The sequence below is a fragment of the Chrysemys picta genome, chromosome 2 (genome assembly GCF_011386835.1).
Source record: "Chrysemys picta bellii isolate R12L10 chromosome 2, ASM1138683v2, whole genome shotgun sequence".
NCBI lineage: Eukaryota > Metazoa > Chordata > Testudines > Emydidae > Chrysemys > Chrysemys picta.
In genome coordinates this window covers 46048110-46075283 of record NC_088792.1, presented here as the reverse complement: position 1 = coordinate 46075283, position 27174 = coordinate 46048110, and the positions used below count along the sequence as shown (strand labels likewise).

The following is a 27174-nucleotide window of genomic DNA, read 5'->3' as shown; positions in this document are numbered from 1 at the left end:
TTCTGGTTCCTATAAGGAAACAGCGCAGTCCCCTGTATTTTAGATGTGTGAGGTTTAAGTACCTGGCAAATAAAGATGCCCTCCTGCAAGCCCGGGGGATCCATACCACCAAACCCAAAAGATTTGGAAAAAGTCAACATAGGCACATTAATAGTCACTAGTTAGCTAGCAACACAACCCTTACATTTATTTAAAGACTACTCAAATGAGAAAACATAATAAATGAGGTTATGAAATCTGATTATAGAAGAGAATAAAGTCTGACATGAAAGGAACAGAAATGTCACATTACTCAAGTTGAAACAGATTTAATTACATTCCATTTTCCCCCCAAGTGCAGACACAATATACTGTATGTTTTGCTATTTAGTGAGGGCACAAAGAGCCATATCAATCAGCTTCTTGCCCAGGTTCAGCTTAACAATGTGCTGAGGAAACGTAAGAGCAGTATACTGTTAAAAAAAAATTAAAAAAAAAAAACAAAGAAAAGAAAAGATAAGAAAAGAAAAGAACAAACAGCAGGAAAGTGGTAAGTAACATACTAATTCCTTTGTGAATTGTAATGAGCATGGAACTTGTGGTACATAAAAACTATTTTTAGGGCAGGAAATAAAATTGGCTTTCATTGTAGCCTTAGAATTTAGACTATGTATTAAAAAATTATTGGGAAGCCATTTGATAATAGAAAAATATGAAATAGGGCCAGTTTGCTCAATCATCCAAGAGGTATTTGACCACAAAGATGGATTTTAAGTGTGCAAAGAAACCACAAGCATTTCAGATTATTAGAACACTATGATACCGAGAATTCATAAATAATACTTTAGTTAAACTGCCTTTAAGGCTACGGATCAAAATGATCTTATGTGCTATGTCCAAGTAGGAAAACAAAACAATACAATTTCATAATGAACTAAATATAATGAATGACAGGATCTCTGAGAACAGAGTTGGAAACAAAAACTCTTAGCTTTATTCAGCCATCAAACATGTAGTTTTCGTGATAACTTCCATGATGAAGCTAATTAATTTTCTTGCATAAGTTACTATGATCTTAATTGTCCTCTACCATGGGGGGAGGGGGAAAATGGGAGAAAAAAAGCCCATTGGAAACTTTATAAGGTGAACCATGTTGCATTTTTTCCCTTCTTTCCTGAAGGGAAGAGTTTTGTAATCTTGGCCTGAGGAAAGACTTCAAAATAGAGCCCTAGACACAGAAAACCCGCTGTATCATGGAAAATTGGCAGCAAAGCTTCACCACATGCCTTTATGCCACTGGCCCTTTCCACCTCCTTCTGAACCCGTCTCCACAAGACCCTCACCCATGGGGAGCAGAAGCCCTGATGTGGAATTCGTGCCACCTGGATAACCATTAACTCTCACCTAAATTTCTGATCAGATATCAACTAGGTTGGGAGGACTATGTGCCTCTTATATTGGTCATCCCTCTGGCTTTATCCTCTCCCACCTGCAATATGCCCAATTCTAACGGTCACGGAGCCTCAACTTGGTGGTTTGTGGGAGGGACTCTGAGGCAGAGTGAGAGTATGCAGCTGAACCACAGACTCTTCCTAGCTCTGCCAGCATCTTCAGCTCTCTTCCACCCGTATAAGCAGAGGGGACCCTACAACTCTATGTGCTTAAGTTCTTCTGTCCAAAAAAAGGTAAACAAGTCAAGTTCTGTGGACACTATGGCCCTATTAACACTCCTGCTGCAGTCAATGACAAATCTCTTATTGACATCAATGGGTAGAAGGTTCGAGCTGTGTATGTGGGTGAAGGGAGGGGGGGAGAATTACAGACAGACAATAAGTGGGACTTTTCCTGACATGTTATTAGTAAAACAAAAAGTGGTATCAAATAAACCAGGCTGCAGGACTGTCAAATAACCTGTGATTATGAGACTATGACATCACGCTGTGCATGTAGCGTATAATTAGCAAGAACTGAGGTTTTGGTCATTTTGAAACATTATGATGGTGAATGAATAGGTTAGAGGAGTGGCAGAAAGTGGCAAGAGAAGGAGAACAGAAGTAGGCTCCATTGAAGTAATTTTTTTAGCTGTCGGTCTCTGGAAAGTAACAACATGATGTTACATGATGATGATCAATAATCTTTAAAAGCATCCAGTTACAAAGTTTGAAACGTGGCATTTGAGACCTTTGCTTATTTAATACAGCCGTGAAAGAAGCACATTCTTGCGATTACAGTTATACTGTCTGCACTTTAATCAGAGTAGCTGTTTTTCAAGAGGGGGCTGCATGCAGGCCACATATTTTCAGATATATTAAAAGGTGTTAGCCATGTTTAAAATATAAGGGAAAGAAGCACAAAATGTTAACATCTACAAGAGACAAAACCAGATATCGTGGCTCTCCATGTAAGCCCTGGACCATTCTCCCCAGTGTTCACAAACAAGGCCTGATCCAAAGCTCATTGAAGACAATGGGAAGAGTCTCATCGACTTCAATGGGCTTGCATCAAGCCATCACAACAGGCTGTCCGTGTGCAGATCTCAGCTGCCTCCACAGAACTGGTCCCTGCCTCCAGACCCCACAGATGAAGTTTATTGGATCCAGGGTACATGCTCATGGGAGGGGTAGAGGCTGGACAGGTTGATGTGGAAGAAGTTTGCTCTACAGGGGGTGCAGGAATGCACATCATCCCTCTCCAGACCCACATAGATTCTCCAGACAACATGAGGCTCTATTACCTTTTCCACAGACGATCTCTTGGGGGGGGGGGAGGAACCCAAGAAGACTTGGGCCTTGCAATGCCTCAGGAGACTACCAGAGGCCAGAGCTGGTGCAGATGCTCAAAGGATTTGCCCGGTTTACAGGCTAGCCCTGCAGTCCTTTCTAAGGGAATGGGAGGTCTTTCTCTGGATGAGATGACATGGAGGGATCTGTATCAGAGCCCCCTCCTGTGTGTTTTACTGCAGGAGGGGATGATCTGGCCTTGAATGTGTACGCAGAGAGCTAGGTAGAAGCTTTCATTCTACAGAACACACACACACGTACGTCCAAATCCTAGCCTCACTTTATCCACAGCATGGGAGTTCACATGGAGCTGAGCACCTAAGATGGACCTTGCACTCAATGGACAAAGGTTAGAGTACGGCTGGAGTAGCGTGCAGATCTGTAGCAGAATGTCTTGTCTTGAATCATAATGCAGCATTAGCAGAGTTGACTTGACTTACACACACAGAGCATAAGCTTTATCTTCCTTGATAACATAGATGCTACTCATGTGATGCCTATCAAAAAGTGTACCTGTGGTGTATTACTTAATCATTCGAATTCTCCTTTGTGTATTCAACATGAATCAATCCATATTCAGTCTTAATAGGCAATCAAATCTAAAAATACCAGTAATGAAACCCAAGATGCCTCATGTTTGAAACCAGTCTATTTCTCCTATGATACAGAGGATACTGTAACCTCGGATTAATTTTTGGTTAATTAGGCGGGTGAGTGGAAGGGGTCAACACGTACAACAGTCTCATATAGCTAGTAAAATAAACATGACCATATGTCATACTTGGTTAGGTTTTTTTTTTTAAATAAAACATTAACATAATGTTAAAAAATTCTATTTGATCTTATGAATTGCCATTAAGCAGAAGCAATGACAAATGTCTCTGTGCGACCTCTGTTAGCAAGTCCAAAGCTGATCAAGGGCAATCTCTCTTACCATTGTAGTTTTGTTATTCTTTTTTCTCCCCCATTATGATAATAACCATGAGATAAAATGTAACATTTCATTTCTAACAGTATCCTGGAGATTTATTGTGCTTTTTTAGGTCAAAGCTTTATAGGCTCTCATCTCAACAGTCAGGAGAAGAAACTTCAAGAACAAAGTGTTGACTTGACATGGACTTGCATCCCAAAGAACAAAGGATTTTATCTGACTAAAAATATTAGCCAGAGTTAGCATGATCTCCACTATCATAATAACCTTTATTTCAGTAAAAGCTGGACCTGTCTTAATTTCCCAGAACCTATTGGACAGGCTTCTCTAAAAAGCAGGGTTTAAAGATATTCTTATCAAAACCACATTCTTAGAGGCTTAGAGCCTGCTCTTGCATTCCTTACACACAGAAAAAGTCCCATTGAAGTCAATTTCACACAGAACTATTCAACAATGTACCCACTGGAATGAAAATCTCATCCAGATTCTAAAAATATACAGAAATTTACACTTGCCTGTAGCAGAACTGTAGTGAAAACAGCTCAGAAAGTGTTAACTAGCCAAGTTCTATATTTGATTTTTCTCTCATCAGTACATCTCCCACCTACATGCTAAAGTCATTTGTAATGAAGGACAGTGTGCATAATTAACTGAGCTTGATGATACTCCTTTCTGATCAGTTAATATAACATGGCGACTTAGTAGCTGATATTCAATAGGTGAAAGATTCTTTTCATTTCCTTTTCCAGAACCATTGAGATTAAAAACTCTCCCTTCTACCTTTCATCTCACTGATGTACTTGCATGCTGAAATAGTTCAAGAGTGGCTCGTATTGTAATACATAATCAGTTCTAAGATCACTATTTCTGAGGATGTATTTTTTTCTTTTCATCTTGAATATATTTCTTTATTTTAGCTGAAGCATAAATGTATCAAAATACATATGTTCAGTGAATGTTTTTGCATATATTTCTCCAGTCTCACAACATATTCTAGAAACTTCATGAAACTCGCATGTTTCTTAATACATTAATAAAGGTTTTGCATTTAATGTTCACTTTTGTGCATGGGATTAAATCATTACTGTCTAAGTGGCAAAGCTAATAGAAAGTAGAGTGAAATCCTGATGACATAGTTAATGTCTGATCACTAGAAAGTCTCATTTAAAAATCAATTCTCAATGCTATCTGTAAAAGACTACCTTAATTTGGCATGACATTATTCTGTCTGTTGTACACCTGCTTGTTCTCTGAATGAGGAATGAAAAACAGCAACTTCAACCATATTAAACTACACATCTTCCTATTTGGCATATCTATTAAAATATTTACACCAACAGCACCACTAATTTCAGTGAATGTGACAGATATTTCACAAGTAATATACTAGTTTTATTTTGTTACAAAACCTGATCTGGGAAAATAAGAAGAGCAATCATGACACGTAGATATTTTAATCTAAAAACATCTTTTCAGCCAAACTATGGCGACTCAATAGGATAAGTAAGACAAGATATATTCTCATCTAGATGCATGAGGCAAACCCACCATCGCCCGACACTTTGTCATGGTTTAGTCATCTAAACTCCTGTTCATCTAGATGATGAACTACCATGGGAAGTTTCTACAAAAGTGCCAAAATTCTGGACACTTTCTGATTGCTACTGCTTGTCAATCATCCTGATAGGGGGCAACCCCTCAACTCTGGATTGGTGGAGCCAGAGTAAAGATGGTTTCTTTTTTCCTCTCTTACCTGATCATTTTTTCCAGAGTAAATAAATAACATAACACAACGTGATAAAAACATACTTTATAGGACACTCCCTCGCTGTTATTTTTTAGTAATGAATACATATTGTAACTCAGTATTATTAATCAATGGCAGTTTCTGTTTAGTAACAGCCACCGGGTAAGTCTGTATTATTGGATTATTTTCAGAAGTCATATTTCAAAGATAATAAGCCACATTTGGTTAAACATAGAAGAGGTTAACTAACTATTCCTATATTCTAAATGCTTCCCTATGTTTTGTGCTCCAGATTATTCTAAAGGAGAAATCAGTTCACTTATTCCTTTTGCAAATATAAATATTTATAAGACAAATACCCTAAGGCTTTGACTCGGGTTGTTAATTTCCAGATTGGTCATTAGCTCCTGAAATTATCCATTTGTCAAGAATAGATATTACTTTAAAAACTATAACCATTAGTTAAGGGATAATGTTCATGATGGAGGAGTATGGGAGGCAATAAATGAATTCTGCAAGTGACGATTAAGCGACAGCATGAAGATGAGATTTTTTTTAATAAGAGCACACACCATTTATTGTATATATATTTCAACATTCTCAGCATTATTCTGTACTTCCTTTTTTGGAGGCCAGTAGTATAAGCCTACGTTTAATATATTCATAATCTTATTATTTGGGATTTGTACTCATACACCTTCCACTGCACGGTTCTCTCCACTCAAATTTTTATCTCATTAGATTCTATGCAATCTTTCAGTTATATTTCTCACCTACTATCTCTATAATCTAATCCGTTCTCCTGAATAGTTACACACACACACAAATATTACAGTATCCCACAGAGTTTTGTCATTCCTCCATATTTCACTAATACCTATTACTTCAAAGCCCTCCCTCACATTCCAGTTCACCTATTTTTGTATTTTAAAAATAAAACCAGATGCAGTTTTCTTGCTGCAACCTGCATCCTGCAATCTTTTGCAGAGTTTAGGTTGCTGTCCTGGGAAACAGGAGATCTTAATTCAATTCTCCGTTTTGCCACAGACTCAGTTGCCCTCTCCCGGTGCTCAGTCCTCCAAGGATGTTGTGAAAATAAAATAAATGTGTGGTGCTCATATAACATGGTAATGACAGAGACAGACAGGACTGTAAACCGGGCCACTTTCAGATACTAGATGCAGTCTTAATGGATTGCTGGGGGAAGATTGATTCTCCCTGCACCTAAAGCTCTGCCTTGGGGCACTGATGCTCTGCATTTGTCCAACATGCTGTGGAGAGAAAGGCTACACAGAAGAAGGAGGAAGTCAGAGCAGTAGTATTAGATGGTGGAGGGAGTGAGCTGCTCCTTCCATCCCTTTTCAATCAAACGAGGTCCTATCAGCCTGCCTATTTTGTCATGCTGGATATTTTTTGGATGGGGAAGGGGGAAGCAGGTTGATTTAATGTGACCCTCTTCTCCCATCACTCGGTGGATCGTCTCAAGGAGCCTACCTGCAGGTAGGAGGCGGCCCAGGGCTGGCACGAATTAATGACCTGGCAACTTCCCCCACCTCGTGGTAACCAGACTTTTGGTTCGGGTGCCATTAGGATTGCCATGTCCCCTTTTCGACTGGACTTTCTGGTCAAAAACCAGACACCTGGTAACCCTAAATGGCACTTAGACACAGAAGCCAAAAACTCGACTCTCCAGGTAAAACCCGGACAGGTGGCAACCATACTAGGTTATGAGTTTGCAAAATTGGAACTGCTGCTAGCACTCAGGAGACCTGAGGACAAAAGAATGTCCAAAAAACTAGATGGAATGTCCAGGAGATGGCCAGAGAGCAACAGGGAAGGTGAGTAGATAAGCAGGGAGGCAGCTAGCAAAAGTGATATGGGAAGTGGCTGCAGTGGCCATCTGAGTTTACGCTTCTGGAAGCAATCATATATAGTTTCAACTGGGGACTAGGAAGTGCAAACAACTTCTACAGGCAACAACAGCTGGAGAAAAGAGATCTGAGCAGAAGTCCCAGGAAGTTGGGCCAGCTGCAGCTGAGAGAAAACAAGGAGAAAGTCTGACAAGGGATAGAAAGTCAGAATTGCTCCAAGGGAGACCTAGGGCAGGCACAATTCTCAAGATACTGCAAGAAGCCACTAATGTGGGAGGTGCTTAAAAAGCAAAATCTGTGGGTGGCGGATCACTTACTGAGGAGATAGAACTTCTGCTTTAGAGAGTTCATCAGCAGGGGGAACAAGTTTCCAGCACAGTGAAGAGCAGAGGGCCAAAGGGAAGGGAAAGGGTGGGGCTGTGGAAAAGGCTTCAGCAAACAGGTGAATGCAGAAAGTGAAGATGTTGATCACATTTGGACTGAGATAGGAGGGAGATGACATGGAATACCAGTAGAGGTGGTTGAAACATGTTTTGCAATAGAAAATTCCTTTTTGATTGAACTGAAATTTTCATTAAAAAAAATCAAACTGTATTTTTTGTTTTTGACAATAACCCTCATTTTTTAGAGGAAAAACATTTGATGAAAGCAAAAAAAAATAGTTTTTGTCAACATTTTTCACAGGGAAAAATAATCACAACCATCTCTAATTACCAGGCAACATCTACACATCAAAAGCAAAGCCAATCCCAGACATGTGAGGCCAACAGCTTAAAACTTCTCTCTCTCCAGTGGACTTGAAAGAGCATCTTTGGTACCAGGTTGAAGAAACTCTGAGCTTGCCCATTCCTATTAAACTGCTCCCTAGAGTCTCAGTTAATAATTACCTTTCCTCCCACCACCCATACATCTAGTTAAGAGTTTGTATCTCATATACTTATATTTTCTTTATTGACAGCTTTGGTAGAAGCTTATTTGTTACCAAATGTGAACATGAGTATTTACTGAGAACCCACCAAGTGAAGATTCTATAGGGCCTAGTGTTTGGAGTATCTGGGGTTCAACATTTGGCTCCTCAGCAGGGCCGGCTCTGGCTTTTTGGCCGCCCCAAGGGCGGCCGGAGCAGAACAAGAACAAAAACAAAAAACAACAACAACAAAAAAGTGGCCGTGCCGCCCTAGGATTGGGCAGAATGCCGCCTCCAACAATCTGCCACCCCAAGCACCAACTTGCTCAGCTGGTGCCTGGAGCCAGCCCTGCTCCTCAGGCCACTACAAGGCATCTAAACGTATTTGGTTCATTGACACTCACATTTACACTAATCAGGGAAATGGGGTGCGTCAGCTAGAATATAAAATAATGTACCAGTCCCAAACTAAAATCCAACATCCAAGCAACCCTGCATCTCAAAGGGTCTAAAATGCAAATTTTGAGATTTGGGCCCAGGAGAGAGAGAGAGATTTTGAAATATTTACACACACACACACACACACACACACACACTCACTCACTCACTCTCTCTCTCTAATAGTTTGGGAAGCAATCCTTTTTGTCTTTGTTTAAATATGATGTCCCAAGGTTTTTACAATGTAGATTATTTTGAGATCTTCCTCTTCATCCTTGCATACAAGAGTAAGTAAAACATTACCACTATTTTAAATGTGTTTAAATGACAATAAATAGTATCAATACAAACACGAGGAAAGGCAATACGTCAAAGGCAATACCCAAGACGACACTAGTAGTACATGTGTTGATTTTATTCCACTTGTAATTTTGTTCCTAAGATAAAACCCTAGGCAACTGCATTGTCTTCAGCTGGCAAATAAGGAATAAAGAGGATTCATAATTAGGCTGGGATGTCCCATGGACACCAAAACATTAATTAAGGATGCCTTTGTTTCCACATACTCTGTGCAGTGACTGGTACCAGAAGTCATTGCATTTAGTATAAATGTTATTTCACAGGAAATATATTGTATAGTATTCTGCAGAAAAAAATTATATATATTTACATATGTATAGTATTGCTAATTACACTGGAATGTAGGCTATGGGTATACACTTCAAGAACAAAGCTGAAAGTTGAATGCCTTCAACCACCTTGGGAAAGCATCTATAGTTTACTATCAGAGTGTAGCCCAGACAGTCTAGCATGGCTTACTGTTACTAGAGTATCATTGCTTAATTTGAAATTATATTTTAAAAACTGATCTGGGGAAGGATTTTTGCAATATTTCCTTCCACCATGGAAAGTACTTGACAGTGGAAGGAAAGAATATAAACACCCACTTCAGGCAATTCTGACTAGATTTCTTGTAAAATCGTTTGTTAACCTTTTCCTTCTTTCAGGTGTCTTTTTTTGCTTGCACAACCTCCTCTCTTACTTTCCATGAGCCTAGTTTTTCTACTGTTTGTGTCCTTTGGGCCATTTTCATCTCCCTCTTGCTAGGGAAACTAAACTGGGAATATTAAATACACAAAAAATTAGTTTTATGGGTTTTTTTACATGGAAAAGAGAGTTTAAAAAGTGTCCCGTGAGGGGCTGCTGGAATCAGGAGGTCAGCTAGGAGAGAAAGGTGGCCAGTTTTAAACTGCCGCTCCTCCCCCTCTGCTTTTCTTTTTCCTCCTTCTCTCCTTTCCCCTAACACACTTCCTGAACTAGAGTTCTTACATCAACTAAAGAATCTAAATGCAGCTCCTAGTTTCACTCCCTACTCAAGGACACATTTCAAAGCTGTCCAGCTGCTTCTTCAGCATTGCTGAATGTTGTGACTAGGCTGGCAGGGTGTCAGGAGTTTGGGCTTGCAGTTAGACTCCTTACCTGCTAGCTTACCTGCAGGCAATCTTAGGAGCACAGCTGGACCCCAACTGAGTTCTCCTGATTGACCAAATCGTGCAACTGGCTGAGGGGATCAACACAGACCTGCTCTTAAGACCAGCAGCGGGATGCTGGCTATTCAAAGCATTTGCCCACGGCTGCAATAACCCTTGTGCCTGCTTGTTCCCAGGCATGCCCCTGCCTTGCCTCACTCCAGGTAATTCAGTTCCGACCTGCGGCTCTGATTTGTGACCTCAGCTCTGACCCTTGGCTCCAGCATCTGGCCCCCGGAGACCTATTCCAGGCTACCAACCCCTCCTCCAACCATGAGGCAAGACCATCCACGCCCTGATCCCTGACACAGGGTAACCAGCAGTTTTCCTTTGAAGTTCTACTGCAAGAGAAGCATTAGCAGCAGGGCTTAAAGGGATGGTGCTGCTTTCTCTCCCAGCCCAGCCAAAGTATGCAGCAAAACTGGAGAAACAGCTGAGTAGCCTTGAAACATGTCTGCAAGTTGGAAGCTCAACTAGGAGCTATATGAATGGGCTAATTCTGATGCTGCCTCAGCTATTGTATAGGGTCTCCTCGCAATACAACTGGAGTTCGGGAATTGGAGTAGACATGCAAAGCACAGAAAGGCCACGCACACCCTGGCCAGTGATGAGCTCAGCTCTAGGGTGGTTCCCTGTACACTGGTATGAAGAGAGACAGATGGGGCTTTGTGAATTCTCATGTTCTCCCCACACACACGAGTTATACATGCAATGACTGTTTCATCCTTAAGCCTCTGATTGCACAATGCAACCCCTCTGCAGCCTTGGGATATTAAACACACACACACACACACACACATATATGTGGACATGCCTGTTTCGCTCTTCCCCCTGCCCATCTCCCTATTGCCCAGCTTAACCACTCAGGCAGGACACTGGGCTCAAATTTTCTTCAGTTTCTTCACAAGAACCCAACGTGAGGAATTTAAGAGAGGAAGGCTAGAGAGATAGACAGAAGGGAGTTTGGGCTGCAAACTAAGAAAGAGAATATAGCTATACATGTTCTTGCAGCTACATTTTTCAGCTACTAGATTTGTCTGTTTTAGAGTTCTAGGCAGTGTGTAATCCCTGGTAAACAAGTCAGGCAAAGCTGCATCTCAAGCATGGCAGTTTGTTCTGTTTTTTCCCTTAATAAAGAGAAATATGGAATTTTCGAATCAGTCTATCAGGGCATTGACTGCCTTTGCAACTGAAGCCTGTAATATTTTGCCCATTATGAAAATGGGTTTAAAAAACATTGTAGGGGAAAGATATTGAAACATTTCCCCTTATTTCTTTTATTTAACCCATTTACCATTGTGGGCGTAAGGATACATACAGGAAAGATACATTGAAGAAAAAATGGAGAGACTATTATTTGGCTTATTTGATTCCAAAGATTTCCTCTGTCCTTCAGATGAGACATTAATGGCCTGATCCAATGCCCACTGATGTCAAGGGGAGTCTCTCTCATGAATTGAAAGGACTTTGGAAGTCTTTTTGGCTTATGTCAGATGGTTGTCCAGCTGAAAGTTAAAGAATCTGTAACACTTTGCAAAATAAGCAGGTGTATTTAATTCATTGTTTAATAATGACCGAGATAGCTCAAGAACGTGCTCACAGAATTAGTATTGAGAGAGTAGCAAGGAGAGAGAATCTGCAGGGAATGAAGTTACTGCAGCCCAGCTACTTGTAAGAGACGCATGAAATGATAACTATAGTTCTAGGAGGAAATGATGCGGCTTATTTTCTAGCTGAAGAATGTTTCTCTAAGAGATTGCAGCACGGGGGGGGGGGGGGGAGGGAGATGCCAAATTTCACTCAACATTTACTACCAATGTGTTTCATATTGTTTTATGAGTCATCAAAATTTCCTGAAATTTCAAAATATTCTCACAGAGTAGTTTGTGAAATCCACTTCTAGCTCAAAATGTCAAGATTTCAAAATGCCACACATTTGAAATTTGCCAAAGAACTACAACAACCATCGCATTGTCAATTTTGGAGAGAAAACAGGAAGGAGAGAGATACAGACATAGACATACACAATGGCAGGCGGTGACAGAAAATGCCAAGAATGTATGACCTTTGGAGCCACCTCCAGAAGTGGTCTGGGCATCCACACTAAATCATACACCCCGTTGTCTGTCAACCCCATTGGAGAGCATAATGTAAGCCAGCTTCCACACAGGGAAAGTAAATACAAACACATTTTTCAAAGCAATATTAACCACTTTAACAAAAATTACATATAGACCTAGTGATGTGGGAACCTTAAACATTTCAGAATCTGGATACTTACCCAAAGTTGCTAAAACTATAGATGGTAGCAGCCCTCTGCTACACACAAACCCTCCCACCTTTACTAAGAGCAGTGGTTCTCAAAGTGTGAGGCACACCCCCTTAGAGGGGCACAGAGGAACATTTGTGGGGCGGGGCATATGGTGGGGCTGGGGCTTCCACCCCCACTCCACCCTCAGGCCAGCTCCACCTCCAACCCATTCATCTCCCAGTCCTGCTTCGCCTCCAGGTCCAGCTCCACCCTCCTATCCGTCCCCAGACCAGCTCCACCTCTAGCCCCAGCTCCTTCCCCATCCCCACTTCCGCTCCCAGCTCTGCCTTCAACCCAAGCTCCACTGCTGAGGAAGTCTCAGCTATGCAGTAATGCGGGGGGGGGGGGGGGGGGGAGTGGGGAAGAAGTGGACAGATTCTGCTATTGTTAAGGAGGGGGGTGTGACAGGAAAAGTTTGAGCCCCACACCCCAGTGCTTTGGAGGCCCACTCTCCTCTCTGGTATCTTCATAAGGCTACCAGGCAGGACCACTACACCCCTAAAACCCTGAAGGGTCTTTGGGATGTGAAGTAGGCCCTCCTCCCCCACCCCAAACTTATGCAGCAAGTGTGACAGAGCCAGCAGCACCAACAAAAAATGGCTCCTGGTAGTTGGCTGGTAGGTTGTCTAAATTAAACAAATCCTTAACATGGTTGCTACATACTTTTCTCTGTACACACAGGCAACTTATTTGCACCACAACCACGGATCACAACAATGCTTAAAACATGCGTACTGTTGTAGCATGCACAGAGCATAGTTTCAATAAGAATCACTTTATATTTGTCATATGAAAATACCAAAAGCACAATAAAGGAAGATTTCATCCTTTAAAAAGCTATTACGATCCACACAGACATTGAGCTACAATTATGTACTGTAGATGGTAATTTTAGTGGAAACAAGGGACAATTAATCAAATGACCATTATACTACTGTGATCACCACTGTACCTCATACATTTAAATAATCAGATTCTTTCCTTTTTTAAAAAAATCTTTTATTTTTACTCTTTTAAAAACACCTTTTGAATTTTCCATGGGAAAATCTTTACTTTTTTTCATGAGCTCTTCTATTTCCCTCTCTTCCCCTCCCCCCCCCCCTTTTAAAAAGCCAAATGCTGGAGTAAAATTCTCAGCATAGTAAGTGGGGATTTAAAAATTTCCACAGCAGCAGAACAATGGACACAGTGTCAAAGCACAAAACAAGTTCAACAAATATTACCTGGGTGGTCTGTACAAGTAAGACATACTTTGCATGTCTGATTGGCTTCTGTTTTATGCTAAAGTAATTTGGCTGACTTCCTAGAAGGTGACTGAATCGAAATGTCAGAAGATCATTCTCCCCTACCCCCCGCCTTTTCATTAAGCCCAAATAATACAAATATCCATCTTTTGATGCATACTGTGTGACACTCAATATCTGACTTTCTATAAACAAAAATAAAATAAAGTTATGTCTTAAAACTACTCGATAAAAATGACAGTTGAAAGTTTTTATACTGCATTTATTTTTAAAAAGCATTATGGACAAAATATTCAGCTACTATAAATCAATATACCATTGATTAGTCAATGAATCTATACTGATTTACACTAGCTGAGGCTTTGTCCCTGACAGTTTAAAATATTTCAGTCAAGGGTGTTTTGGGGGTTGGAGGAGGGCACTATTTCTTATCTTCAAAGCAAGCAAGCAAAGTGTGTTCTACCACATTAAAACAATATTTATACATTAATTTTGGCTCACCATCTATTTACACTGTTCCCATTGTTCTGTTGTGGGAGTGTTTAAATTACAATTGCATTTTCATTTAAAAAGAAGAAAAAAATGCAACATCAATAAAATTAACTTGGCCACTAATTTTCCTTTATCTACCAAGGAGAAAAGCTTCAATGAAATATTTCACCCTACCTTCAACACAAGTTTACTGTTACTATATTCTGCTTGAAAGTGTCCTTTTAACTCTTACCTTCACATTGTCTGGATGAAGTCCTCCAGGATGTTTGTCCATGTACTGACATAAATCAGTGTGCTGGAAAAAGTCAAAGGGGAAAAAACTGTATTAATATCCCCATGACTACAACAGATTAATATTCTTCCACTTCAAAGTCACTGTTTTCTCTGGACAGAGCAAATGGAAGTAGAACACATATTTTCTCAGTTATACCAGGTCTTTACCTCCAGGCTCCATTCTTATTAAGCACCTCTATAACTTGACTCATAAGACTATTTATAAGAACTAAATTGTATCTAGTTTCCTTCTCATCTCTCCTGTACATGGTTAATTTATTAATTTACATCTCAATCTAGCATACACAATAGGTCATCTCTTAACTTATAAGACTCCATATTACCATCAATGCCCTATAGGTAACTTCATGAGGTGGGGGAAATCATATAAGAAAAACATCACAAATCCTGCTCACGCTATTTATATAAAACACATTTGGAATCAATGTTTCATGTGAGTAAGTCAAGCAGAATTCTGGCCCAGGATTATTTATAAAAATTAAAATAGCTGTAGAACAGATTGCTGAATATTGTTCGGTACAAAAAAAAAAAAAGATATGATGAAACATGGCAACACGCACGTGTGTACATATGTGTGGACGATTATTAGAGACATCAGAAGCAGATTCATAGTGAAGATGTGTTGAGGTTTACACTTACAACAGAATTATAATCAGTTTCTCACTTTAATGATTTAACGTAGTCTCTGAATTTACCACAATAACTCTCCAGAAAACAACTGAATTCTCCATATAAATTCTTAGGAAACATTTGAAAACACTCTCTTCTTTAAATTTCCCCCCATTTTTTCCCTTCACATTTCTTTTGGCTCTGGCCAGTACACAACCTTTGTCAAGTAAGGTGGCATTTTGATTCTCTGCGCTGTACCCACAATGTAACTTCTGAAATTACAGTCAGGACGGAAAGAAAAAGTATCAGTTGGTATAACCGTCAACACACTGGAATTGATCTTTCCATTCGGGAACTTGGACTGCATCTGGGGGGGAAAAGTCACCTAGTATTCCTGCACAAGATAGTTGTCAATGTATGCATTGCATGCAGGGACAGGCCAGTTGGGTCTAAGCAGTGATCCAGGTGAGAGTCTTGGATATAAGTTTTCTTCTCCAAGCCAGGATAGTTTCTTGGGTCTTATTTTACTACCCATACTACACTAGGAACCTTTCTTATATGTTCATTCAGAAGCCTACTATATACCTACCCACTAACATTTCCTCCAGATAGGATTCAAATTAATATAAGTAATAGCCACTCCATACTTTGTTGCCTTCTTGCTTCCACATCTAAGCTATCCTATATTCTCACAACCCTTCTCCAGTGTGCCAATATTAGAAAATTAATGTGGGACTAAATAAAATTTGCTGAAAGTATTTTGAAATTGGTAAAAATGTAAATATATCATTTAAAACATTATTTCTTTAATGCATGCTAAAAGATGCATAAATTCAGTTGGCTGGGCATTAGCATGTTTCTTTAAGAAACTATGCTGCGGCCTAAAGACAGCAAATATTCTGTGTGTAGTGGAAATTTCTAGGGTGTGTGTGTGTGTGTGTGTGTGTGTGTGTGTGTGTGTGTGTGTGTGAAAAGGAAGGGGAACCTATTCAAATGGGCATGAAGCTATAAGCAATTTCCTCCCAAACACAGGCTACGAAGAGTAATGTTTATTGGTTTAATTTATACTGTAGTTAACATATCACTGAATAGTCTAACAAAGAAAATAAAAGGTTAGCTCAGGCATTTACTTCCCCCATCAGTAGGGATGCCAATTTTGGTTGGACGTATTCCTGGAGGTTTCATCACATGACTTAGTCGTTAATTAAAAATTAATGTTTAATTCCTGGAGACTGCACGACAATCCTGCAGGGTTGGCAACCCAACCCGTCACTGTTAGTGAGAGTTAGTTAAATTGTATTTTGCACAGAGGTTTATACTTTAAATGTGATCCTTTTACTTTCATTTTTTCCAGCTCTAAAATCCACTTCAGTATTGGCTCCCCCATCTTTCCCTCCAAATCTTCTGGGACCATAGCAAGAACTAGCTAATCACTCTTAACAATTCATTACTACATTGAACACTCAAGATTCTGTTTCATTGATTGATGATTATGCTTCCTTGATGTTGATATAAAGTCACCTTTGTCACCTTTTAGGTGTTGAGAGATTGATATTGCTTGAGCACTAACTCTAGCTCAAACATATAATGCCTTTTGGCAAAACATCTGAAACATCATTCCTGCAATGAGGTAAATGTTTCTTTTCCAGTTGGTGTGGAATAAGTCTGTTCCTCTCAATCTCTCTCCTATTATAGCAGAAGAACGTCAACCTCCATGGAATAAAATTTTATCTTGTTTAACTTTAATGTGAATTTTTGAATAAAGACAATTTCCAGTGTTTTTGATAGAAGTCTTAGTCAAATTTTTTTGACAAAAACCTCACTGAAATTTCCTTTTTAAAAACGCATGATGAGAGATGAGCATTGCCCTATACCATGTATATTATAGACATACATGCATTTGACAGCCCTGTCACACCTGCCCACATCACTGTGGAGTCTCATACCCAACAGGGCTACAGTTCAGGCAACCTGGATTTCCCCTGCAGTTCAGCCTTCTAGCCACTGAGGATAGCATGGCACAGGATGAGCAGAGAACCTTATTGACTCCTCCATCCCTCCCTGCTCTCCACATCTGGCTTGCAGTCAGCCAACAGAGGAGAAAGTGTAAGATGTAGGGTGTAGGCCATCTAGCCTAATGGTCACAGGGGGCTGGTGTTATCAAGTAAAGAACGGTCACAAGGAGGTAGTCAGCACACAGGGATCAGAGTAATTGCTAGTGCCAGGATCAATAGGCAAGAGCCAGGGTCAGAGTCAGGCCGGGGTCAGAGACCAGAGATCAGAGAGAGGTAGTTATCAGGATGGAATTAGGAAGCAAGAGTCAGGGTCAGAGTCTGACATGGGGGTCAGAGACCAGAGATCAGAAAGCAAAGTGAGGTCTGGAATCACAGCAAGCCAGAGGTCAGACAACTTCCTGGGGCACCCTCCAGGGGTAAATAGTGAGCATGAGCCAATCAAAAGGCTGCAGCGTGCTGTTACTCTGGACCCTTTAGATGGTACATCCTGCAGCGCTTCTTCTCCATGGTGCTTCTTAGACGTGGTTCTATGTGGCCTCCCAGTGGCACCGTGGGAATGTCAGCTGCCCCAGACTCTGCAGACCCAGACTGTAGTCCTGCAGATCCTTGCAGGGAGGAAGCACCAACAGTCACTCCAGTTCCATCCATTCCACGTCCTATCCAAACACCAACAAGCTGCAGATAGAGAGATCTCTTGAGCTATTCCAAGAACTCCACTGTCCCTGATCCACCAGCTGTCCAATATCTACTCCAGGCAACCCTCCTGGCTGCCTAGGAACTTCCACATCAGAACAACATCTTTCTTTCTTTAAGGAAGACCTCTTGAACAAGTTCTCCAAGATACTAAGCACTAGGGTGACCAGACAGCAAGTGTGAAAAATCGGGATGCGGGTGGAGGGTAATAGGAGCCCATATAAAAAAAAGCCCCAAATATCGGGACTGTCACTATAAAATCGGGACATCTGGTCACCGTACTAAGCACCAAAGAACCTATAAATATCTGGGATGTAGGTCTTGATACAGTTATTTCCATTTGGTTGTAGCCAGTTGTGAGGATGATCACATTTCTCCATTTATCTTTCAGTTAGTACTCTGTATAGTTTCTCAGAACACAAATGACATCTATAATTGTGATTTTAGTTACAGTTGCTAATCTTCCTTCCAGATTCTACAGCCAGAACAACTGGTAGTGTTGTGTTCTACATCCATGGTTCTCTCTTTCAGGCATGAAAATGGATTGGTTGCATTTGTCTGCACTGAAATTCCATGCTAGCAGTGATGCATGCTATGGCAGAGAACCCAGAGGCCCACGCTTTGCTATGAGAGCAGCACAGGCCCTCACATGTTCATCTCCCCCTTTCACAATTCCAGACACATGGAAACCTCTAATACCTCTTCACCCAAACAATGGAAAGAAAAACAAAAACAACCCCCATTTTTGGACAAACTTCAAAAGTTTGCTCTAATGGGATACTAACTAGCAGTCTCCAACATCACCAGGCATGGGAAAGCAGCCTGTCCCCCATATAAGATGTTGTTCTGTATTAAAAGAAAGAAGCAGGTAGGTGTTACCAGTTACTGTTCTGCTCTCAGTCAGGGACTCAGTGAATGCACACACAGTTCCATGCTTTGTCACTTCTACACCTTCCGTTTTCTGTCTGTGCATGCTATTATTTAGCTCTGTTATATTATCTAATTCTGTATAGCAATTTGAGATACAGCCCCAAGACATTTTACAATATAACACTGTATTATCCTGTAGTCTTAGCATCCAATGTACTAGAAATCTGTTTTGTTTTTTCAAACTAATATCCCATGGACACCAAGGATCAAATTCCACCTTAATTTACACACAGTCAAGCAATACTGAATAATAATTTTTCTATGATGCATTCCCTTCTAGGGTCTCAAAACACTTTTCAAACCTTAATGAAAAGAGGTGAACACCCCCCATTTTATAACTGGAAAGAGACAGATTAAATGACTTGCCCAAGACAATACCTTGGAGTCTTTGAGAACGTCGCAAAGGCAGCAAAATTACATGGGATTAACAAAGAGCAGGATTTGGCACAAGAAATATAGGATTAAAGGATAAGGATATAGGATTAAAAAGCCGTACTTGGACTATCATTGTTTGTTTTGTTATTTTTCTCTGTAAACTGCCACAACAAATTTAAATTATTTATGCAAATAACCCATGGGACAATATTTCATAACGTAATTAATTGGTTTTTGCTTGAGTGTTGCAGAATGTGACAGGTGATTCTTATTCAGTAAAACCACGATGTACATCTGCAGACATGTGTGCGCACAAGCAATTGTAAAGGGAGAAATAATCAGACAGAGAAAAGTTTATGTAAACTGTAATCTACTTCTGGTGAAGAGGGAATATGTAAAGACAAAATCAGAAACAAGGGTTAAAAATTTAGGTCCTCCCCTACCTTGCAACAAGGATTCAAATTATGAATAGATGAGTAAGCCACAAAGTACAGATGTCCAAGGACATGCTTTCGTGACTTATTTTAAATTCAAATATTTTGCCTTTTGACTTTAGCCAGTTTAGAGATATTTGAGAATCCACTATCAAACATGCAACAGCTCGCACAAAAAGGCTAGGAAATCTCTCCCTAAAGATATAGTAAGTTACAGAAAATGAACTCTCTCTCACAAGCCTTTCTACAATAATTTTACTAATATAGTATTCTCCTAATTTGATTAGTCATTTCTATTCCCCATGCAGTATAATCTCTCTCTCTCTCCTCTTCCTCAATCATGATAAAGCTACATGTGACTTTGCTGTTCCATAATTCTGCCTAATTGGTTTCAGCTGTCATTTCTGAAACTGAAATGCCTGGACAGCCCGGGGCTTGTGAATGGAAAAGGAAGCATTTCCAACCACATTCCCATCATGTAAAACCAGCAATGTGAAAGAGCTCTTCCATTAAAACAAAAACTGTACTATTTGGCTTCTGGCAATGACATCATGCAGCAGACAGATTGTATTGTTTCACTGAGGCAGCAAGACTGTTTCAAGCCATTCTTTCCTGTTAAAAAGAGTGCACACATTATTTATGCCCTAGCAGTTTTACTGACTGAAATAGTTTCCCATTTTCATTAACAAATTCTTAAACTGACAATACAGTTTACCAAAAACATTGATAGCTGCAATAACATTTAAAATGGAGGTTATAAAAGATCACAGGAAAGTTAATTTTATTTAAATGGAATCTATAAAGTAATCTGTTGATTGATTTAGTACAGTTTTAGTCATCATTTTTGAAATTTCTGAAGCTTCTAAAATGTCATAGAACGCTGCACCATGGAAAGCAATGGAAATATTTGTACAATGATGTTCTCTATTCCCTTATATTGGAAATGAAGAGGTTCACCACATCAGTAAGAAAGAATCCTCCTGCAAGCTATTTCACAAAGTGATACTCATGCAATCTTCAGACAGAGAAGGGGTGGCAACAGGAACAGCAGGGCTGAAGCAGCAAGGGGTCAAGGAGAAGAACATATATGAGGGATTTAAAAAAGAAAGAAAGAAACACCACATCTTTGAAAACAATTTTGCTAATAGAGGTCTCTAGTGTCTTGGAATTCCCACAAACTAGCAACAAGGACAAATTTACTCAGAAACACATGAGTGATACTGTATAGAAGGAAAAAAGCACATAATTTATGCACCAAGTCTAACCAAGTGTTCTGTAAAGCAAACAGATGTGCCACTGATATGTGATTTTCTCATGGGTTTGGTGGTTCTTTGAGGAAAAAAATTTTTGGTTATTAATTAACGCAAAGTTTCCTTTACGTACATGGAGAACTCCTGGATTTGTGCCACGGACATAGACTACTTTCAGAGAAGGCTGAACCATCTTTGTGGAGGCAGTTCCTGATGTAAACTCCAAAATACACGTTACATAGAATTGGGGAAGCAACAGGGGAGTCCATGGCTTACTCTTGCACTTTCCTGACGGACATAAATCCCCTCCTCTCCATATCTCTGCACCTCACCCATCCTCCATCTCCTCCAGAGACATTTATGTCCACATACTTTTGCTTGGAAACATGTAGCTAATATGTGTGAACAAACACCACATTAAAATTTAAAATAAAACAATTAAGATACATAAACTTATAATAATGCAATTTCAAGTGTACTTCAAATGTAAGGAGAGGAAAATGTAAGGTTCTCATAGCAATATAAACTCAGACAAACTGCACCTCCTACAATATAAACAATAATAAATAGCATTAAATTAAACATTTATAAAGAAAGAGGAATAGAAGACATTGCATATGCCCAATATACTTATATTTGTAAGAGAACTGTAGCTTATTCACTTCCTAAGTTTTGAGTGTTTTAAATAACAAACAAGGTTAGAGCAACATATGTTTTAATATTTTAGTTTCCTTGTTTCTTCCCCAAACTCCCACCCCCAGGAACAGCAGACAAAGTGAAAGGATGCCATAAAGCACCTACCACTTTATACTTTGGTAGCAATTTACACCTGAGGATCACAAAGCATTTTATAAACATTGATTAATCAAACCTCACCATTCCTCTTTGAGCCAAGGCGCTGGGTCGGGGGCTGCACCGCGCAGCTCTCGGAAGCCGCAGCATGGCCTCACTCCGGCTCCTACGCGCTCCAATGGGAGCTGCGGGGCAGGGTCTGTGGATGGGGCAGCATGCAGAGCCACATGACTATGCCTCCGGGTAGGAGCCAGAGAAGGGACATGCCACTGCTTCCGGGAGCCGCTTGAGGTAAGCACCACTCAGAGCCTGCACCCCTGAGCCTCTCCCCATGCCCCAATCCCCTGCCCCAGCCCTGATCCCCCTCCCGCTCTCCAAACCCCTCAATTCCAGCCCAGAGCACCTTCCTGCACCCCAAACCTCTCATCCCCAACCCCATCCCAGAGCCCGTACCCCCAGCTAGAACCTGCACCCCTTCCCGCACCCCAGCCCTGATCCCCCTCCTGCCCTCCAAACCCCTCAGTCCCAGCCCAGAGCACCCTCCTATACCCCAAACTCCTCATCCCCAGCCCCACACCAGAGTCTGCACCCCCACCCCAATTTTGTGAGCATTCATGGCCTGCCATATAATTTCTATTCCCCGATGTGGCCCTTGGACAAAAAGTTTGCCCACCCTGACTTACTGATATGTGAGGAAGATTGAGAGACCCTGCAAACCAACTTTGAACAGTGGCAACACAGTTCTGAACTGGGGGTATTTAGAGTGAATGATGGTAAGACTGAGGCTTTGATAACTGAGGGAGGATGATCTACCCCATACAAAATATTATAGGCACAGGAGAGCTAAGAAGCGTGAAAGAATTTAAATACTGAGGATCAGTAGTTGCTGACAATGGTGCCCTTCTAAGTGATGCCTGGCAACGTACCAAAGCTGTTTGGTGAAAATGGCAGGGGCTGACCCCAGTTCTCTGTGATAAAAAGCCGCCAATAAAGTTAAAAGGTAGAAGTATAAAACTGTAATTTGACTCATCCTAACGAATGGAACAGAGAGTTGGCTAGCTGCAAGAAAAGAAATCAGTATGCTTTCTACTACGGAAACGAAGTTGTTGAGATGGTCAAATGGTTGGACACTGTGGATAGGAAACAAAATGAGGTAATGAAGAGGCCTAATGCTGGTTGCCCCCAATTAAAGATAAGTTGAGGGAGGCTAGGCTATGTTGGTATGAGCATATCCAGCACAGACTTGGGAGTTATATTGGTAGGATGGCCCTTACAATGATCATGGATGGAAGATGATCAAGGGAGAAGTCAAAGACTTGGTTCATCAGCAGACCTTAGGAAGACCAATTTGCACAACAGCCAGGTGTACAATCACAAGTTTTTGAAGAAGGCTAGAAGAGTTGCCAAGCCCCAATAGGGAAGTGACAAGAAAGACGACAACAATGACAAGCTCGAGCAGATTTAGCACGGGTATGTCTACAGAAGCTGGAAATTGCCCCACCACTCCCATTAGTGGCCTGAAGCACCTTTAACCTGCATTACATTCAAGGAGAGTCAACACTGCAGTTACAGGGCCTAACCATTTAGGGCCTAATTTTCAGAGGTGCTGAGCATTGACTTCAATTGCAGTTAAAGCTACTCACCATCTCTAAAACTCAGACCCTTAAGGATTTTAGCTCTGCCACAGGCTTGTTCTACACCATTATTCAAACCACTTAATCTCTCTTTGCCATATTTTCCCCATCTGTAAAATGGGACTACTACTACTACTACTACATTATATCTCGGTCTCATCTGTAACACCACTTGAGAGGTGTTGGGAAGGTAAAGGCAGTACTCCTCAAGTGCTTTGAGATCTTCAGATAAAGGTCACTGCCATGACACAGGCCCTATTATGAAGAAATATTAGTTAAAGAAAGTACATAGATACCAACTATGTTATTTCAGTTAGACAGTTAGCATCATATTGCAAAATATTAGAAAGACTTTCTACCTGGTATGCTTAGAACAAAGAGGCAGATCCTCAGCTTATGTAAATTTTCTTAGGCCTATGTTCCTTGAAGTCAGTGGTCTTATAACAATTTACACTTGTTGGGAATCTCCCATGTCTTTATTAAATGCTTAGAATACAAATTTATGTTTTATTTTACAAAATATTATAACAAAGTAATTAGCCCTCTATGAGGATTAGCCACTTATAAAAAGGTCAAATTGAAAAATTCATCTGCTTTTGTGTTGTGTGCACTAAAAAGAGCATTAACCTATTCAAGAGCAGAAACTGTATCTTTATAGCTTCACAAATCTTTAGAAGTTGCAAGGAAGAAATCTGTACCTTTGGGTAGGCAGCAAGCATGAAAAGTTTCAGCCCCAAAGGAGAATTTCTGAGAAAGTTTCAAGCAAGAAGTTGTTATAATGAAACTCCTGAAGTAAAGACTATGCAAGTCACTACTAGCGACCCCTATAATAGACCTTGACCACATTTCACCACATCCCTCAGATTCTTCTCCATAAGAGTTGGACCTGTCAACATCAGAAACACTTGGATTCTTCAGAGCAGGAAGGGACAGAGTCATGCAAATACTTTTTATAGGTGGGTATTTAAATGGAGAACAAGGCCTGCACATTTCATTACTAGACAGCCCTCTGAACTGGCCAAGCAGACATTTGACTCTCAGGCAACTTGGTCTCGATAGTCAGTGGGATTCCCCCACAAGGTTGATGCAAGAACACATGCTTTGAGTTCTAGACTTCAAGGGAGCCAAGGGAACAAATGTGGAATTTGCAGCCTCTCTCCTTTCTGCACAAAATAGAAGAAATGAAAAAATATGAAAAAAGAGAACAAAGTTTTCTTTTAAATATTAGCTGCACTAATTGTTACTGAAATTTTAATTGTGTCATTTCCAGTTGGGCTTCTTAATGACTTTTTAAAACTGCAGAATGGTTACATTCAGAGGCACAAAGCAAAGGTAACTGGAATTGACTCTTTTTAATCAGACATTTGTTTTCAAAATATTTCTTATATAAATGTACTGTCAATCTGATTAAACTGAATGTGAAAGGCTGCATATAGGCTAATCTAGAGCAACTGCCTGTTTTCAGGAAAGATAAAATACAGGCAATGATTTGGGGGGGGGTTAAGAAATATGTAATTAAGGAGATTTAGAAACATGATAAGCTTTCTGTTGGAAAATAATTTCCCCTTTCTTTTGCTTCCTAAAGGCCCATTCAATTAAAAAAATTGACTCAGACTTTAATTCTGTACCAAATTAGACACAGCTTCTCATTTTAAGGATCCCCTGAACTAAACAATAGTAGCAACCCACATTATTAAAAAAATCACTGAAAATTTTTAATGAAATTGGATAATCTTTACATTTTATTAACAGTTGAAATATTAGGTCAGTTTTTAATTTAGACAAAGAGTTAGGCAATACTGGCTTATTACTGAAACTAAAAAGATGAATGCTGTGTGGGACGCAGCCAGGATAATATTTATGGCAGATTTGCAATTGAAGACAAACTCTTCAGGACAATGTTTTAGAAATTGTAAACATACGTTTTAAAAGTATTTGTTTAAATAAAGAGTATTTTAAAGTAATTGCTATCCATGGAAAGCACAAATTTCTCATTTAGGCCCTGATCCAGCAAAGTACTTATGCACATGCTTCACTTTAGGCATAAGAATAATCCCATTCACTTTAATGGGGCTACTGATGTGCTTAAAGTTAAACATATCATTAATCATTTTGATGGATGGGAACTAAATTATAAAAATGTATCATCTTTAAGTAAATAAAATATTTCCAGTGAGATTTATCAACAGACAGGGCAGCTCACTCATTTCTAAAGATTTCATTTACCTGTTTGACTCAAAAACTATCTGTCCTTAAATGCTGAGATTTTTTTGGTCAAACTTAACATTTATACAGAGTTTATAAAAGGGTCAATAGATGTAAAGCATGATACAGAGATAAGCAATGTATTATGATTATAGGAATATCAGTGGAAGGTGTTATAAATGGTTATAATCCATAGTTACAAGCAATTTATTGATCTGTTGCACTATCATAATTGATTAACCATTTGTTAAAACATATATTCATCATTTATTAATGTTTGGGTCAGTCCATCCAATTTCAGTTGTGAGGGAAATTTAAAAAAAGCAGCAGAAAAACCCATTGAAATTCCACAAAGTTTGTCTGGAGGGGCCAGGATTGAATGCCCTCCTAAGTAGCATCATTACCCCTCCCTCTAATTCTATGGAAACCCTTCAATATGCCCAGCTAATCTTCTCTCTCTCTGACACTGTCTACTTTTCACATTCATGTCTTTGTTCCTTCCTTCTGACTCCTATGTCTATAACTCCCTTGTCCTCCTTGTGTGCCAAGCAAATTTCCTTTTTCTCCTTCAGAAATCCCTGCAGAAATCTCACTTCCTCAAGCTAGTATTGTTTCCATCACCAAACTGCACTCCAGCTTTAGCAGAACCTGGTCTCATATCTACACATTTGAAAAACAATGCTCTCTCTAGAGCAGTATTCCCTTATCGCCTGTTCTCCATCTATAGGATTTCCTCTCCCTCTGCTCCTCCACCCATGTTCTATTGGCTTTTTCATTGTGTGGTCCAATGTAAATGTTGCTCCTCTGTGCAGAGACCTTGGGACCCATGGGTAAAAGAAATGGAAAAAGCAGCTCTCTCCTCCCCTGGTAAAAGCAAATGGAGAGCTCCTCGCTTCACCCCTTTCCCAGACTTGGGGGAACCCTGCTCCCTCAGCTCTCCCCCTCCTTTCTGGCTGGTGAAGGAAGGACTCACTAAACAGGCAATCTGAGGAGCAGCAGGAGTAGCTGGTGTCTGGCTGGAGAGTTTCTGGGTTTCTCAAGTCTTTACTGACAGTGAAGCAGGAGCAGCCACTGACAGGGGAGGAAAATGGGTCCAAAGCAGGAATCTCCTATCTACTTTTCACTCCTGTACTAAAAGATCTCTCTTCCCACTAATTTTCCCTCTCCCATAAAGGAGAGAGACCCACATTTCTTGTTCCTTCTTCCTTCCAAAGGGAGAAGGGAAGGAGACTCGCCCTACTTTACCACCAGCTCCTCTTCCCCTCCTGAGATTTCAGACACAAGAGGCAGATGAGTGACCCCTGTATATAGTTTGCATAGTAGTCTGGGACCCTAAGGGGCACAGATAAATGTAAAAGAATTTGGTTCACTAATGCAGATTTTATTACATATCAACGTTTTTAATTATCTCTTTATTTTCAACTAGCATAATTCAACTCTTCTGACAAACAGGTCAAAAGCATTTTGATCTAAGTTATCAAAAACGACTATCTATTTAGGGTGCCCAACTTGAAAAATCTTAAAGAGACCTGATATTCAGACAGCAGGTGCTCAGTATTTTCTTAAATCAGGCCCCTTTAAGGTGTCTCAAGATGGGCACCCAGTCACTAATCATTTTTTAAAATTCAGGACTGTGGCTCTTAATTGTAACAAACTATATAGCTGTATTTATTATCAAACTGTGTTTATGTTTATGTTTATGTTTATAAGCAAG

The 27174-nt window shown here is 40.2% G+C and overlaps 1 protein-coding gene across 5 annotated transcripts in view; it reads right to left on the bottom strand.

Annotated features, from left to right (window-relative positions):
• The window catches only part of CDK14 (cyclin dependent kinase 14), a 484579-nt gene that overhangs the window by 232276 nt on the left and 225129 nt on the right, over positions 1–27174 (bottom strand). For 4 of the 5 annotated variants that reach the window (XM_008169566.4, XM_065583049.1, XM_008169583.4 and 1 more), the window contains one exon: positions 14462–14524. The exons of the other annotated variant lie outside the window; for it this stretch is intronic. In XM_008169566.4, the coding sequence (XP_008167788.2) occupies positions 14462–14524 (63 nt within the window). The remainder of the gene's footprint in view (positions 1–14461; positions 14525–27174) is intronic. 5 annotated transcript variants of the gene reach the window in all.